A 16,993-nucleotide genomic window follows, 5' to 3' on the forward strand; every position below is an offset into this window, starting at 1 on the left:
TGCAGGTAAATTCCTCTTTTCCCAAAGCTAGCTGGAAAAGGATCACAGATAACATCTTTTAGAAAGACAACAGCCAGATGTGGAGCTGTGTCTTTTAACTTTTTAAGTGCAAGGAGAACTGTATAGTTAAGAGGCTCTTAAACAGCTGGCTGGGGCCAGTCGCACTGCGTAGCAATTCACACTGCTCATCACTGCTCTGTTAGGGATCAGATCTGGTTATTTAGCAGCTCTTCACATCCTGGGTGCTGTGGTTGCTGACTGATACGGGCTGGACCCCAAAGCTTTTAGATCTGATGTTCTGCAGAAGAGCAGAGCAGTGCAGTTCTGGTGTTCTGTTATGCTCATTTACAGAAGATGTATGGTATGGACACTGGCAAGATTTAATGATGAAAAAAGTAGATAAGCAAGATTATAATAAACTATAAGGTAAAGTAAGAGTAAATAAGTTGGCAGTGTAGGACTGATGGTGTAATTTCCCCAGTGATTCATCATGCAGACTGCTTTTGTGTGGTAATTTGCTCTATGTGTCAAGAATCTGAAGGCAGGGAGGCTGTGTGAAGTCAATAAGCAGTGCAGAGATTTCACTTTGAAGTGCTCCAGCAGTGAATGTGTTAAATGTTTTCATCAGAGACTTAAAAAAAAAAAAAGCATATGGTGTATATGCCAGAAAAAGTTTACTTTATAAAAGAGAGTGAAAAGTGTCTCACACTTAAGAGAGCAAGAAAGAGAGTACACCATTTCCTTTTTAGCAGTTTTTAGCCTTAAAAAGAATGTAATTCTCAGTCACAGGGGGCAGAGCCCACTTCAGTGAGAACCTCCCTCCCAAAACTGCCGGGAACCTCCACTTCCACCCTGAGCGAGGCAGGCGCCTTTGCAAAGGGAGTAAAAGCCTCTGAGCTGCCTCCGGGGGAGCAGGAATAGCCATGTCTACAGGAAAGATCTGTTGCCTGGTGCTGCTGACTGTGGGGGTGCTGGCGGTGGTTGTTTTGCTTGTGGTCATCCTGACTCAACCCAAGTGTGGTCCTCAGCAGTACCTGCACGGTGCTGTGGCTGCCGATACTGAGACCTGCTCTATCATCGGCCGGTACGTGCACGGACCTCTCGGTTTTTCAGGTGACATGTTGTGAGTGTCATGGACTTGGGCTGACAGACAGGTACACGTACTACAGGAGGGAGCTGGGTTTCTGCCCCGTCCCTGCTTCTGGGGCTGAGCAGCAATGCTGCTCCCCGGGTGCTTTCCATTGGCAGTGGAGCTGCTCAGAGAGCAGATGGAGCCCTGCCTCTGGGCTTGATGCTTGTTTTCATTATCCAGTGTCACAAAAATTTGCGACTTTTCAAATCTTTGGCCTTTTAGAAGGTAGAAATATTTATAATATACAAATGCAAGATTGTTGTTAAGTGGGGAAGCAGGAAATTAACTGCTTACTTCATGGTGGTTAAGTCAGATAAGTGGCTTTAGAAATAAACTAAGGAAGCAGTGAGAGGAGCTAGCAGGGAGCTGCAGCTGGGCTTCAGCAGGGGTGAGGAAGGCAGACAGGCTGAGAGGGGAAGGGTGAGTGGGCATCCCAGGCTTTAGGGTGTGTGTTTCTGCACCGAAGCCTGCAGTAGATGTGTCTGCTATCAATAAAGACACTCTGTATTGTAAAGCAAAGAGCAGATTTAATTGAAATTCAGCCAAGACAGTGTAAGTACAAGAGATATATCACTTGGAAGGAAAGTTGTAGGTTTAAAAAATTCTCTAGCTGCCCAGGTTGTAACACTTCAGGTTGCGTAACAACCTGTCTCTTGAAAACTTTGACTCTTATGTTATTATTTTACTGTTACTTCAATTCTTAAATGCTTGTATACATTGAAAGGAGAAGGATGGAACTTCACAAGCTACATGCCATGCTGGGTGCTCCAGCAATGGGTGCTGGAGCTGTGCGCTCTACCTTGTGGCTCGAGGAGAAGGATAAGATGCGGTGCCGTGACACCATGCTTGCTTGCCGTGTCACACGTGGTTCTTGCAATGCCACGCTGACACAGCATTTGTGAGCAGTTGGAGAAGTTGTACTGTGGTTTTATATCAAGGAATGAGAGAGTGGTTTTTTTTATGCTAAGCCACAGGTTAGTTCTTCAGAGGGCAGAAGAAGTATCTTTTAAATGAGTATTATTGGAAACAGAGGAAAATACATTATTGTATTACCCAAAGAATCTGCTGGGAAAGCCACAGCACTTCTTTTGCAGCTGTTGCAGTTTTTATCTTGAAGTAGTTTAGAATCAGCTGGAAGGTGCTGAAGTGAGAGCCACAGAAATCTGTGATCAGGTTGACAACTGAGCAGCTTTGGCTAGCTGGCTGCTGCTACTGGGCTATCATCTATTTCCTTCCCTTCTCTCCTCAAGAAGCTCCCCCTGCTTCCCTGCCTCAACCACTGCTGTAGCTGCACCTCCAGCACACTTGCTGACAAGGTCTATGGTGTCACTCCAGTCTGACAGACCACCTTAGATTTTTTACAAATAGTTTGCCAATGATCCCTATAAAATTCTGCCCTGGCTCCAACCTCCCATTACACATTTTTCCCCCTTTTCCCCAACCTGGGGCATCTGTACGTCGTGTCCAGCCGCTCCAAATGTATCAGCCCCCTCTGCCAGCCCTGCCAAGTCCCCTGGATCTCCCCAGCCAAGACTGTTCTCTTCCTTCACCTTGCCTCTACACTACACACTAGAGAGTAGTGGTTAGCTCTACTTCCCTGCTGCTGCATGCTGTCTGATGCTTTTCCTGGTACCCTTTGCCTCCAGGCATTCTTGGAAAGCTTTTTGCTCATTTGCTGCTGTTGTCGTACTTGGAATGAGCCAAACACTCCTGTGCTGTTCTCCCAGCTTCAGCTATCTGCTCATGTTCTTGCAATAGATGATAATAAAACTGTTCATAAAAATGTTCATCAGCAGCAGACCTTGTGATCAGAAGCTTTGTTTAACTTCTGCTCTTTACTTTTTCATCGTCCTGTTTCTCTCTTTGTCCCCGCTGACCCACAGTGGTAGCTTCTAAAGAAGGAACATTTTTTCTTTGGGAGAAGCTTACTGCACGCTCTGCACTGGATGTGGTCTTGTTCTTTTTCTCCCAGACATTTCTGTGCTGTTTTATCTGTATGTCACATTTTAGCTCTTAGATATTAGCACACAATACTCATGACTAAATTAATTGTCAAAGGAGTCTGGGAAGTGAGAAAACAGTGATATCTCATCTGTATAAATAAGGAAGTATAGTGTAGCAATTATACTGCATGGATAAAACCTCAGAGTCACTTTGACCAGGGTCTCTGCCTTTCAGAGCAATCTGTGCTGCTTGGGGTACATGTCAAACTGACCTCCTGTGTGACTGTAGAGGGTGAGGGCTTCCTTGAGCCTGACCCACAGGTCTTGATGGGAGCACCAAGAGCTGAGGAGCAAAAAGCAGCATCCTGCCAAAACTTTGCTGAACAAGATCTTAGAATCACCTAGGAATTTTCCCATCCACTGCTTGGCCTGCCTTTTCCAGTGCCTGTGTCCCTGGAGCTGTAGGCTTTGTAGATCTCTCAACCCTAACCCTAATGGCCACCCGAGACCGCGGCTGATGTCCCAAGTAGGATGGGTGGGCAGGATGAGAAAAGTGTGGAAGGAGGAAGGTTGGAGCAGTGCCGTGCTCCCCTTGGCATGCCTTTTCCAGTGACAGTGTCCCTGGAGCTGTAGGCTTTGCAGATCTCTGAACCCTAACCCTAACCCTAACCCTAACCCTAACCCTAACCCTAACCCTAACCCTAACCCTAATGGTGTGTGGGGTTGAGGATGTACCAAAGGTGGCCCAGATAAGAAAGGTGAGGAAGGAACAAACGTTGATGGAGTGCCGTGCTCCCCTTGGCCTGCCTTTTCCAGTGCCAGTGTCCCTGGAGCTGTAGGCTTTGTAGATCTCTCAACCCTAACCCTAACCCTAACGGCCGCCCGAGACCGCGGCTGATGTCCCAAGTAGGATGGGTGGGCAGGATGAGAAAAGTGTGGAAGTAGGAACATTGGAGCAGTGTCGTGCTCCAATCACTCTAAGCAGGATTCATTGTAGCCCGTCGTACTACAGAGAGATTCAACATATCCGTTTTGTCCCTGCTCTACCCCTGACCCTGCAGACACTCTCTCTGCTGGGACCCTGGGCTGCCACTCTGCAGCCACCCCTTGCGTCCTGCAAATCTCCACTGAACTCCTGGGAAACCATATGGGGGATGGCTGCAGAACCTCCCTGCAGGATGGGCATGAAACCATTAGCACTGCTCTGGCGCCTAAAGTCTTGGAAGCTTAAAGCCTCGCCTAATCCCTGACCTACTTATAAATTTTATTATTTAATTAAAAAATCTTGTTTCCTTTTTTTTAAAAAATAAGTAACCCAAACCATATGCTCTGTGAGTTGTCATTAGCAGCAATGAAATTCCTGGGACATTACACGATACTGTGTTGGTTTCAGATGCTGCTTTTTAAGACACAATGTTTGTGTGCTCCTAATAGAGCTTTTAATTGATCTGATTGAGAATAACTGAACTGAACCTCTTGCCTGAAGAGTAACCTTGTCTTTTAACAAGTGGGTTGGGGAAAATGCCTTAGTGCCCTTGTGTTTCCCTCACTGATAATTCAGCTGTGAAGGAAGGGTCAGTGAAGGAACCAAGTAGCTTTGTAATTCATTAGTACAAGCGGGAGATGGAGGACAGACTCACAGCCCCTGTTTGCTGCTCTTTTTCTTCAATTCTGCTCAGTTGTCACCTTCAGGCTTGGGTTTTCCAGCTCTGGAGATGGTGTTTGTATATTCTGGGGCTGTGTAAGGTTGGACTTTCCGAAATCTTTATGCAACTCTTTGGCTCCCTGTAGAAAGTGACCGATCTCGGCAAGCCTCCAGCATGTCATCACCCTTGTTGGCAGGTCCTGTGCTAGCCTTGCTCTTGGCTATCAGTGCCCAATTCTCAGTGGTGAACGAGGTTGGGTCTTTTGCTGTGAATGGTTTTACTGCTGGAGACTGGGGATTAGAGCAACCCTGTGCAGCTATCTGGTCCAGACAGGGCCTTGTGCTGGAAGGAAACTTGTCCCTGCATGAAGTGAAACACTTTGATGAAGAGGGATGGGAGGCTAAAAGGTCAGTCAGAGCAGTTTTTAACCCAAGGATGTGGATTTGGTACCAAAGTCCACCTCAGTAAATTGTCCTCATGTCAGGAAGCCATGAGGAGACAGCAGGTGATGGGCCTGGCAGTGAGCGGTACCCAAACCCACCTTCAGCTCCAGCTCTTGAGCCCCTTGTTCCCTCCTGGCAATGGAAGAGGCTTTTTCCATCAACCATGCAAAAAGCTTTATATCCCCTACCAGTGTGCTGTTTGAGCTCTGCCATCCACTGCTCTGCATCCATTTGTTTCCCAAATGGCAGAAGCGCCAGCACAAGGCCAGGGAGAGATTTAGGAAACGTGCTTATTCCCAGGGGTGGGATTCAGTGCAGCGAGGCAGGCTGACCTGGCCTGGCCCAGCAGCCGTCTCTGATCCCCCTTCTCCAGTGTAGCCCAGCACAAACCCTGGGAACTGGCTTTTTCAGAAATTAACACCCACCTGGGGGACAGGGTGGTGGGGAGGGTGAGAATTTAACAGTCAGAAAATTCCTGCGGTCTTGGGAAGCTCAGTTCTAGGCAGAGAATCTGCTGCAAAAATCCTTTTTAGTGATGGCCCAGCAGCATTTCTGAAGAATGTCTATATCCCAAAGGATTTGCTTTCCCTTCTTCTTGTATTTTAACAGTATTAAATTTGGCAACTGACCCTTTTTTACAGAAACAGCTGTTGCTTTTGATCTCCATAAATCTCAAGCAAGCAGCTCCTCTATAATGGGTGGTCTCCTTCCAGCCCCCAGCTTTCTTTAGCAGAAAAAAAAAAAAAGCAATATAATTTAATACCTCAGAATTTCCAGGGTATTTAAAATGGCTTTGGGGCTCCTTCTAGCCCAGGGTAGAACACCAGACGTGGTCAGCAGCCCAGCACAGCCCATCTTTGCTGTGAGGACTGTGTCAGCTATCATTCACCCTTCCTGGGAGAGTCAATCCCTGTTTTGCTGCTGCTGGAGTGGAGTTGGTTGCTAACGTCCTATTCTGCTCCTGACTCTGAGGAAACTCCATTCATGGCCAAACCATAAAGCTGGAACTAAGTGGCAGGAAGGATATAGGACAAAACATGTTGTTATCAAATCTTGTCAGCTGTAGCACTAAGATGTCTCTAGAGAGACCTGGTAAGGTACCATGCTTTGATTGAGGGGTGAGGCATCTTTCCAGGGTTTTGCATGATAATTAAGCTAGTTGTAGCAGCGTAGCAGCTCTGTATAAAGGGAGCAGCCTGATGGGACAGGGTGTACTCTGCCAGTCCAGCAAGAAAGACATAATGGCCCTAAATCCCTGCCAAGGAAATGGCAAGGCTCTGACTGAAAGTGGGTGAGCCAGGCATGGGGAGAGGAGTGTGATATGCCAAGAGCCAGCTCAGAATGTGGTTTTTGTTATGTTTCAGTCTCCAGAGAGGCTGGAGGGAAAGCTGGCGAGACTGAGGACCAGTCTGCAGATAGCACCAAATGTGGGCCCTGGACCCTGCACTGATGGTGGGGGACACATATCATCCCTCCTGGGTAAAAGAGCAAAGCAACTCAAAAGAAATTTTGTTAATAACCCTGATCAGGATTTGGTTTTACCCTTGCTGTGTTCACTTGTTTCCAAGGTTGAGCTTAAAAGCATGACTGCAAGCCTTGCTTTTCCTTAGCTACCACCCTGCCCGTGCTGTGTCATGGGACACTCCATGTGCTGACATGCAAGTGAAAAACTTGGCAGGCACATGCAGCCCCACAGAGCCAGGGAAACAACATCAGTGTGGTGTGCGAGACCTCCAAGTTGTGCTTGTGAGATCTGGGGCTGGGAGTGCTTCCTGCCAGGCTGGGAAGAGCCAAGGTAATGCCTAGTTTGGGGGAGAAATCTCAACTTCCCCTTCCCCTAACCCATCCCCCAAAGAAGCAGCAGGCAAAGGACCATGCCCAGCATCACGCAGCCCATCCCACACTGAGATGCTGCAGACCGTGCTAGTGGATGGGAAGCCTTGGCTTCCAGCCCACAGTGGTCACTGAAAGGTGGCAGGCAACTGGAAAGCCCTCCTTCCCTTGAGCAAGAAACAGGTTTGACTATGTGTTGTTAGATGTGGCATTTACCACCAGAGGTGACAGTGACAGTTGCTACCAATACAGACACAGTAGACAGGAATGGAAAGCACTTTTGGATTATCTCAAAATTCTGTTTTTCTTGTTGTCTTGTTTATATTTCAAAATGTGATGAATGAGAGCTAGTGACCAAGGACAAAGCAAAATATCCTTTGCTTTTCTGTGAAAAGGTGTCCCTGTGTTGGCTGCTGGTGTTGGTTTTGCTCTCTATTGTGCTAACACCAAGGAGTTGCAGCCAAGAATCAAGGTGTCGCTGTGCTAGGCACAGAGTGGGAACAATACAGACTGTCTCTGGCTTTCCTGCCTGCCTGAGGCGTGCACAATGTCCATGTCTCAGGCACGACCCATCTGAAAGCCATTGGGTGGACTGGCAGGCTGGAGTAATCAGTGCTCATAAATAAGCACTTGATTTGCCTCGACCATGCCAGGCAGGATGTGTCCATCCTGGCAGGAGTGCTGAAGGCCTCTCCACTGGCCATTGAATGTCCCCCTCCCTCTTGTTCCTTGATGCTCTCAGGAAATCTGTGTCCTTTTTGCCAACGGCAGTAACAGTCAAAGGTCTCAGCTTCCTGGAGAAGTTTGCTGCTCTCTTTAGCAGCCAGATACACCTTCTCTGCTGAGACTGAGACCTCAGTTATTCTCCCTGACCTCATTGGGACACCTTTCTGCTCTCTCACACCCCACACACTGCTGCCAATAGCCTTCTCCAACTGCTAGGTGCTCTTGTCAAGCTGCGGCTGCCTTGCAAGTGCCCCAGGGTGACATTTTCATGTAGCTCTTCCATTCCATCATCCCTGGATTTTAACATTGCCTTTTTTCCTCCATTTCCACCACAGGGACATCCTGAAAAGTGGAGGCACAGCTGTGGATGCTGCCATCGCTGGCTTGATCTGCACCTCGGTGATGAACCCCCAGAGTTCGGGCCTGGGTGGTGGGGTCATATTTACCATCTATAATGCCACCACAGGTATGGGCCAGCCCTGGCTTCTCCGCAGTGCCCCATCTCCCTGCAGTCACCCAGCTGCTGTGGTGAAGTCAGAATCCTTCATGTTCTCTCAGAGCAATTTTCTGACTATAATGCTGCATCCTCTCATCACAAACCATGCTTTTGCTCTTAACCCAAAGCGTCTGTTACAGGGAGTGCATCTCTTCACAGCAAGAACGTGGCGAGGGGAGGAGCTTTGGTTTTAAAATGAACTGACTTTGCCTCTCCTTCCCCCTCCAAAGCAATCCCAAATCCTATTCCAAAGTCTCATAGCTGACAGTGCAGCAAGGTGTGAGTGGTGCTGTCTGGGCTGCCACGGAGGCGGATGGGAGGAGAGTGAGGTGCGTGTGCTGGCAACGAGCACAGCAATATGGGCCTGTTGCTGGCTCAGCTGAGCCCTGGGGCTGGGATTTCAGGAGCTCATCCTGCAGCAGCAGCTCAGGCAGCACCTGCCGACATGGGGGCTGCATCTCACGCTGCCCTCGCTGGCGTGGGTGAGAGTTCCTGTCCCAGGAGATGCATCTTCCCTTCAGAAATCTAAACCTAGCAATGTTCAGGGCCTGCTGGGAAGCCCTTCTGTTTTTGGCTTAACCCCTAGTGTTGTGCTCTTGCTTTTATGTTTTTAATGGTTTTTTTGTTGGTGGTGGTTTTGGTTTTGTTTTTTTTTTTAACTGCCTTGGCTCCCCAAAGCCCCCAGAGCTCGTAGATCTAAATAGGAAAATCAACAATGAACACAACAACAATATTGTAGTTTTTAAAACCCTGCCAAGTAGTCTCACAGAGTCACGAGTCTGGAAATGCTTGAGTGTGTCTTATGCAATAGCATAATTTGGCAAATCACCTATATTTTCTTTTTTCCCTTTTGGCAGAGCCATGTGACTTTGCTATTAACAATCCTCTTCTGCTACCTGAATTAACTGGCTGCACAGAGCCAGTCGTGGCCATGCACAGCTCAGGTGCTTGGTACACTAGGTACCACTGTGCACAGCTGGCTCTGTGGACTGTGACAGGAAAAGATAAATACAAGGCAGGGAAGGAGGTGAAATAATAGGCTAGACCTGAAATACGGGTATGTACAAGTGATTTCCTCCTCCCTCCCGCCACCTTCACGCTTCCAGAGTCTTTCAGTATCACCATCCTGCTTACAAACATGATGGACATGGCTCACCATCTCTTGGAAAATGGCCCACCAAGGAGCCTGAGGCTCATTATGTCTCTGACATGTCCCACCTGTAGAGGAAGTGCAGGAACCTGCAAATCAGATGTGAAGCAGCATGTCCCAGCCCACATCACAGGTCCAGGAGCCCTGAGGGGAGGACCTTACCTGGCTGGAGACAGGCCCTGGCCTTGTCCCTCTACCTTCGTTGTCTCTAGGTAGACACTGCTCTGTTAGAAGCATGGGAGCAAAAGACAGTGTGTGCCAACTGCAGCCTGACTCTGCAAGTGTGCCTGGCAAAAGGCTTCAGGGCAGTTCAGCTCGGTGCCACGGGCTCTGGGCTGGCAGCCTGTGCAGTGCTCACAGCTGGCTGAAGTGTGATGTTCACCTGCTTTAGGAAAACAATGTTATGCATTTCCCCTTTCTTCTTTCTAGGAACAGTCGAGGTGATCAACGCCCGCGAGACAGTCCCACGCGTGTTTCCACACAATTTGTTGTCTGACTGTGCTACAGGTTTCCTCACTGGTAAGGACACAGACCAGGTTATGAGTGCTGTGTGCCCTCCTGGTGTGCAGTGCACAAAGCTCAGGGCGGGGAACTGAGGACCTTGATGACCTTATCTGAAGTTCTATTTAATTATTAATGCTCTTCTTGGATTGATTTTTGCAAAAGTAATAAAAAATACTAGGTCCATAATTCCTGTTTCATAGTAACATTGGCAACCCGACCAGTGAGGAGGTGGGAGCAGAGTATGAGGAGAAATCACTACCTAATTTCTCTTTGTAGGAAGTCTGCATTTCAAGACCAGCTTTCCCAAAGCACTCATTTCCCAGCAGTTCTTACAGAGAAAAATAAATTCAATAGCTATTCAGACTTTCTGGAAATGAAAGAAATCAATCTAGTGCACTTGCACACATCCTTACATTGCGGAAGCAACCTGGCAGCACCAGGAATTGAGTTGCTGGGCTCCAGCTTAGCTCAGCTACCACCTCGCTCCCAGCCGAGGAGGCTTTACGTCCACTTGATGTTAATGGTTTGTCAACAGGCACTCTCGCTTTAGCAGCGTATCTTAGATCTCTCCACATTTCTTGCTGCATTCATTCTCCTTCTCTAGCACATTTTGTTTTGGGGCGTGTCCTAGTTCCTGGAGAAGATGTTCTTATCTTTGGAAGAAGAGCCTGAAAAAGAATCAGGAACAACTATGGTTGGAAGGGACAGTTGGAGGAGGTCTCTGCTCCACCTCCTGCTCAAAGCAGAGCAACGTCAGATTTAGCTCACGCTGCTCAGGCCCTTGTCCTGTCACATTTTTTAACTTCTCCAAGGATGGAGAGTTTCACAGCTTCACGTTCTATTGCCTGACTGCTTTTTCTCTTACGTCCAGCTGCCATCTCCCTTGCTACAACACGTGCCTGTTGCCTCTTGTGCTTTCACTGTGCACCTCTGAGTCTGGCTCTAGCTTCTTCACACCCCTTCTATTAGGTAATGGAAGAAATATATGAACAGAAAAAGTAAAGAAAAAAACCCAAGCCTGTTTTAGAAGCTTTAGTCCTGCCCATACAAATCCACACCTCCACTGGAGTGCTTTCAGAGGGGTGAAACCAACAGGCCAGTGACTTACTGGGTGCGACACTGCCATTCTGCTCCTCAGGTTCACGCTGGATTGCTGTACCAGGAGAACTTCGTGGGTATGAAGAAGCCCATAAGAGATATGGCAGCTTACCATGGAAAGCCCTGTTTGAACCAACCATCAAGCTCCTTTCAGAGCCACTTGCCATTTCCCCGGTTATGGACAAGATGATCCGTCACCCCGACTTCTCCAGTGTAGGACAAGGCCTGTGGTAAGACCCATGAATTAAATTGCAGCGTGATGACCGCTGTTCTTTCAGCTTCAGACCCTTCCTCTGACAGGCTGACATGGACCACAGGCTGCTGCTGTGGCTTCTGCACAGTAAATACTTGCTCTGGTGGGGGAAGGAATACCAGAAGTGGGGTTTTGGGTTTGTTTGTTTGTTTTTCTGTCAGCAACTTTTTGGGTTTTTTGTAATTTAGAGTGGCTTGGCACAGCAGAACTGTCTGCTAAGCGCATCTGCTCGTGAGGAGGAGCTGGGAGTATGCGACCTGCCTCCATCTGTGTGGAAATCATTCCCTGACAGCAGGGCCCTACAGCAGACACTCGTCTGGAAAAGCCCCACTGAGCTGAGCCAGGGTCAAAGCATTAGGTCCTGTGGAGGAAACTTTGTCTGGGGAAAGAGGGTCTGGTGCTATGGGTAGTAATTGACTGAGAAGAACTTTTCTCCATGTAGACTGCAGCGTAGCACTGGCTTGGAAAGCACAACACTCATAAACCAAATCAGCTTTGGGCAGGAAAAAGAGATTGGCCCTCAGGACAGAATAAGCACATGCTGTAAACTGATGAATGTTCTTCTTTAACAGCCCACTGATATGTGATGGTCAAAGGTTTTTGAAGCATGGAGAGACCTTCAGGTGGCCAGCACTCCAAAAAACACTGAGAGCTGTAGCGGAAAATGGAGCTACAGCATTTTATGAGGGAGAGATAGGAAAGGCCCTGGTGGAGGACATCAGGAAGGCTGGTAGGTAACAGCTGTGGTTAATACTAATAGACAGGCCTTTCCCAGCAAGTGGCTAACAGCGAGTCGGTGCAAGGGGAAAGCCAACACATGCCATTTGCTTGCCACTTGGGGTCAGAACTGGTGTGGGAAGGGGCCACCTTTCCCCTGTTCTTATAATGCAGGCCCAGAAGCAGGGCTGAGAGCCACCAAATGCTCTGGCATTCACCCATTGTGCTCATGCACTGGCCTCTCCAACTCCCTTAGGCTTTGTGATGTCCTGGGGCTTGGCAATAGATGAAGACACATAAAGATATTGCTGCGCTTGGTGGAAGAAATTTGGAGTATTCAGGGATGGCTCTTTACAAGCTTTGCCAAGGCTCTGATATAGCCAACCCATAGCACCTAGTAGAAGTTAGTGTGCTAATGCCAGCTACCCATCTAGTTTTCTTTTGAAGGGTCCAGTATCTCACTGGAGGACCTTCGGACATACAAAGTAGATGTGTCCTCAGCTCTGAACATCACCCTCAACAATCACACCACAGTGTTTTCTCCTGGACCACCCATGGGAGGTGCTGTGCTCATGTTCATCCTGAAGATATTGGAAGGTAAATTCCTAAGGGAAAAGAGGCAGCAAGGTGCTTGCAAAGACTGTTGCTCTAGATCAGTAGAAAAGTAATGGGGAGAAATGGGAGCTGATGAGCCAGAATGGGCCCCAAAGCAGCTGTGTGACCATGCTATGCAGCAGGGTGATGAACTGGCTCATTCTCACGGTAGGTCAGCATCACCATAGCTGCTGCAAAGGCCAAGGGACACATGATTTTCCCAAAGCTTCAAAAGGAGTTAAAGTCACAGCAGAAACGAGTACTTGGTTGTTTCTGTGCCCATATCCTGCTAAAGCAGAGGGGATACTTTGTAAGGACTGGGATAGGAAAAGGAGGTTCCTTTCAACTTTTTTTTTTTTTGTAATTCTTGAAAAAAAAATATTGCCTTTGGTCTATTAACAAAATTATTTCACCCTGCTCTGTAGAGTATAGTCTTCATGAAGCATCACTGGCAACACCCAAGGAGAAGGTGGAAACCTACCATCGCATTGTAGAGGCCCTGAAGTTTGGCAATATGCTAAAACCCCATATGAGTGACCCAGCCTTCTCCAAAGCTCAGGTGAGCTGGCATGGTGCATAAGGGCAGCCACAGCCACCCACAGCACTGGCAGCTTCTTCTACACTGCTGCTTGACAGAGGAGGGCCAAGGAAGCCCATTTCCTGCTTTTTTTCTAAAAAAACCTGCATTGTCACCAACTGATTTTAGCCTATGTTCTAAGCCCTCAAGCAGGCTACCCATAGCCCAGACTATCCTGCCAGCCAGCATAATGCTACAGATGCTCTGACACTCCCCTGCTTTGCAGCCATGGAAAGAAAGGAAATACTTGGAACTGCTAGTCAAGAGCAGCGCTGCTCAGTTGGCCAAGGCAGAGGCATTTACTGTGCAGTTTCTATTCTGCTGTACGCTGGTGCTCTTGCCAGTGCTGAGGTGCCTCAGTACTGCTGCTTTAATTCTCTGTGATGAGTGGCCTGAGGATTCAGGCCAGGCTGGACGCTGCCAATGCAGGTCTCCAAGCTCTGCCTATTGGGGCTGAATGTCCCCAGGCTTCCTTGTGCCCAAAGAAAGACTTGCCTGTGCTTTGGTGACACAATCTCAGTGTCCTTGTTGTGATTGCAGGAGACTGCGCAGAGCATGCTGTCTGACAGTATTATTGAGCTTGCCAGGAGTCGAATAGATGACCATGGTGACCATCCACTCAGCGTTTACAACTTGCTGGGGTTCATCTACAACCACACATACAAAAGTAAGGGCACAAGCCACATCTCTGTGCTCGCTGCAGATGGCAGTGCTGTGTCCGCCACCAGCACCATCAACTACCCGTGAGTAGCCAAGGGGTTGGTAATTAAGTCACGTAAGCCATGTATCAGGTTCACAGGGTACCTGCAAGGGCTGTTTACCAGAAATGCAAAACCCCTGGGCTTCACAGATTTAGGCAGTCCCTTTCTTGTGAATGCCTTTTTCATGTGACAGCGAAGGTCTGTGAGCATCAGTCCAAAAGGACATCACAATTCACAAAGATCTAACAACTGGCTGAGCTCTGCTGAGTTTCTGTGAATTGGGCAAATCCCCACTTCCACTACTACCAGGGAGCTTATCTCTGGCTCCAGCACAGCAGCACAAATGCCTTTGGGACACCCTGGCTGAGGCAGTTGCAGGCTGTGAGGAGACAGAGGTAACCCACAGGGTGCCATGCTCAGTTAATGTCATCCACAACAGGAGAGCACAGGTCACTGAAAGGCTACTTCTTTCCCTCCTCCAGGTTTGGCTCCTTTGTGTATTCTAACCAAACTGGGATCATTTTAAACAATGAACTCGCTGATTTCTGCATAGCAAACAGAAGCATTCAACCAGGTGAGCATCCTAACCCTCAAAATAAAACACAAGGCCATGTACAGCTGGGCAGGGACTATCTGTAAACTGCAGGTACTCTTTCCTTTCCTAGGTCTGGATGAGAGCAAGCTTGTTTCAGCCTAACAGAGGATAAAGCCGTGTAGTGTGTCATGTTTACTCATGTGTCCTTGCATGGAAACATGCAAGGGTTTCTGGACAGGGAAATCAGAGATTCTTTTTTTTTAAAAAAAGGCTGAAGCTGATCATTGATTAATGGAGAGAAGAGGGAAGAAGTGAAGAAACTACTAAACCACTGCTAAGACAAGCTTGCTGACATTTTAGGCTGATCTATGGAAAAGTATATAGTTGCATGGACAATCAAATCAGTAATGCTATAGGCTTACACCGAGTTCTGTAACACAGCAGTGACGATGCAGAGACATTGCTTTTTGAAATAAGCTATCCCTGATGCAATCTGCCTCGGGTCTGCAATGAGAGAGGACATCAGCACTTTGATGGCAGGATTGCTGCTAATGATTGTTCCTTGGCTGGATTGAACAAGCTGCAGCGAGTCCTGAATGCTTGTAGGATGCCCTGCACCAAGAGATGCTTCCTATTTAGCCTGTGCCATAAAGGTCTAGTTTCATGTGAGACAGGGTCTCAGCAGAAAGCAGCTTGTTTTCTGGGAGACTTGAGCTTGAGGAATGAGCAGCAGTTTGGTCTTCCATGGGGAATGCAAGAAGGGTGAGGCAAATAAACTTGTGTGTCCCTCCAACCACTTAACAGCCACATGGGAAGAGTAATACTCTTTGCCTCTGCTCTAGGAGAGAAGCCTCCCTCAGCAATGGTGCCTTCCATTCTCATCTCCAAGACAGGAGACATGTTGGTGATCGGAGGAGCAGGCGGGGCCTGGATTGTCAGTGCTACTGCTATGGTGAGTGAACAGGTATCACACAGTAGCACCTTCCAAGGTGCTGAGCAAGGGGAGCACACACCGTCCTATAACAAAAGGAATCACTTTGCTGCTGCTAGTACTGCTATGTGGAAGGCAGCAGTGAAGAGGGCCCACTGCAGGCTCAGTCTATCCTCACCTTCTTGCCTCTAGCACTTCTGTGGCAAGAGCCAGCTGCCTCTCTCAATTCTTTTTTGAAAGGAAAGAAGTTAGAAAAATGAAATAGCAAGTTAAAGAAGTTATTAGGAAGAGAGGTATTGCTCAAAACCTCAGGGGCCCAAAAATAAACTGATAAATTATGTGATGAAAAGAACAAGAAAACCATACACATACACACAGAGTAACAAATCTTAACGAAAAAGAGCTTGCCAAAGCATGAAGTCTAACAACTGTCTTGTTCAGCAATCAAGAAATAAAACCAGATAAGGCCACAGGAGGAAAAAGAGGACTTTATTTTTTTTTTGGTAGGAGTCCATGCTAGGACCTGATCTGAAAACAGAAAGAACAGCCATCAATAGAAAGATATAAGATCCATCGGTAGTTATTGAATTCAAGGCTTTGGCTCAGGGAAAGCATTCTGGCAAGCATTATTATGTGCTCACTCTGTTCTTACACTTGCCCTGAACATCTGGAATTGGCCTCCATGAAGACAGCAGACTAGGCTAGTAGGACTTCTGGTCTGACTCAGTGCAGCCTCTCCTACAGTCCAGGTTTGCACCATCCTGCAGGCAGGATTTACAGGAGAGCTGCTCTGGCTTACCATCAGTGCAGAGGATGGCAGCACGTGACCCAGGTTCTTATTCAATATGTCCAGTCAGTCAGGGTGGGATTTGTTTCATTGCAGGCAATTATAAACAAGCTGTGGTTTGGCTACGACTTGGAACACGCCATTTCAGCTCCCATCATGCATACTGAGGGTGACAAGATCCTCTTTGAGGAACATTTCAGTGAGGTGAGTGGCCTCACTTGGATCTTCTTGTCTTCTTTTGGTGAGAAGGAGATTGCTTCTGTAACTCCTAAAGAATCTGTATTTTGCTTCTAGGTAACCTTCTTTCTTAAAGCTTGCTTTCTCAACCTGACCCCACATGCACATCCTTCATTTTCACATCTGGCAATGCTAAGACCTCAGGTCCCTGCCCTATTCACTCCATTTCTCCTTCTCTCCCCTCTACAGGAGGTGAGGAGAGGCCTGCTGGGAAGAGGACATAAAGAAAAGAAAGTTAAATTTGCAATGAATGTTGTGCAGGGAGTTTCCAAGGAAGGAAAATGCATCTCTGCTTACTCTGATAAAAGGAAGCTGGGGAAATCTGCTGGATATTAGCGTGAAATGCCATCACAGCTCACAAAACCACAGGAGAGAACTAGATTCAGAACATGCTTTGGCTTGGACATGCCAATATAGCCTGTTCCCATCAGGATGCCTGCTAGAGTATGGGCAAAACTTGTGATTACACCCAATTCCAGTAGACTGCAAGTCGCCCTCAGGCAATACAAGGACATGTCAGCCAGCCTTGTTTAGAGCTACACCCTCCATTACTTATGTGATATGTGGAAAAACATTTCTTGAGCACACCAGCTATTCAGAATAAGGTAATATGAAGTGGGAAAGGAAAACTGGTCCAAAACCCACTGGGAACACTGTGAAATGACTAGAGAGTCTCAATTAAGAGTAGAA

At 47.6% G+C, this 16,993-nt stretch overlaps 1 protein-coding gene across 1 annotated transcript; it reads left to right on the forward strand.

The window, feature by feature from the left end:
- The first annotated feature begins 798 nt into the window (after window positions 1–798).
- Window positions 799–16,639, forward strand: GGT5 (gamma-glutamyltransferase 5). The gene is made up of 12 exons (XM_010167893.2): window positions 799–1,084; window positions 8,059–8,189; window positions 9,799–9,888; window positions 11,012–11,201; window positions 11,797–11,954; window positions 12,389–12,538; window positions 12,961–13,094; window positions 13,653–13,855; window positions 14,296–14,387; window positions 15,191–15,300; window positions 16,163–16,270; window positions 16,493–16,639. Exons 1-12 carry the CDS (start codon window positions 924–926, stop codon window positions 16,637–16,639), a joined length of 1,674 nt encoding a protein of 557 aa, XP_010166195.1. The 5' UTR covers window positions 799–923.
- The last annotated feature ends 354 nt before the right edge of the window (window positions 16,640–16,993 follow it).

The sequence above is a fragment of the Antrostomus carolinensis genome, unplaced genomic scaffold, assembly GCF_000700745.2.
Source record: "Antrostomus carolinensis isolate BGI_N321 unplaced genomic scaffold, ASM70074v2 scaffold49695, whole genome shotgun sequence".
Taxonomy (NCBI): Eukaryota; Metazoa; Chordata; class Aves; order Caprimulgiformes; family Caprimulgidae; genus Antrostomus; species Antrostomus carolinensis.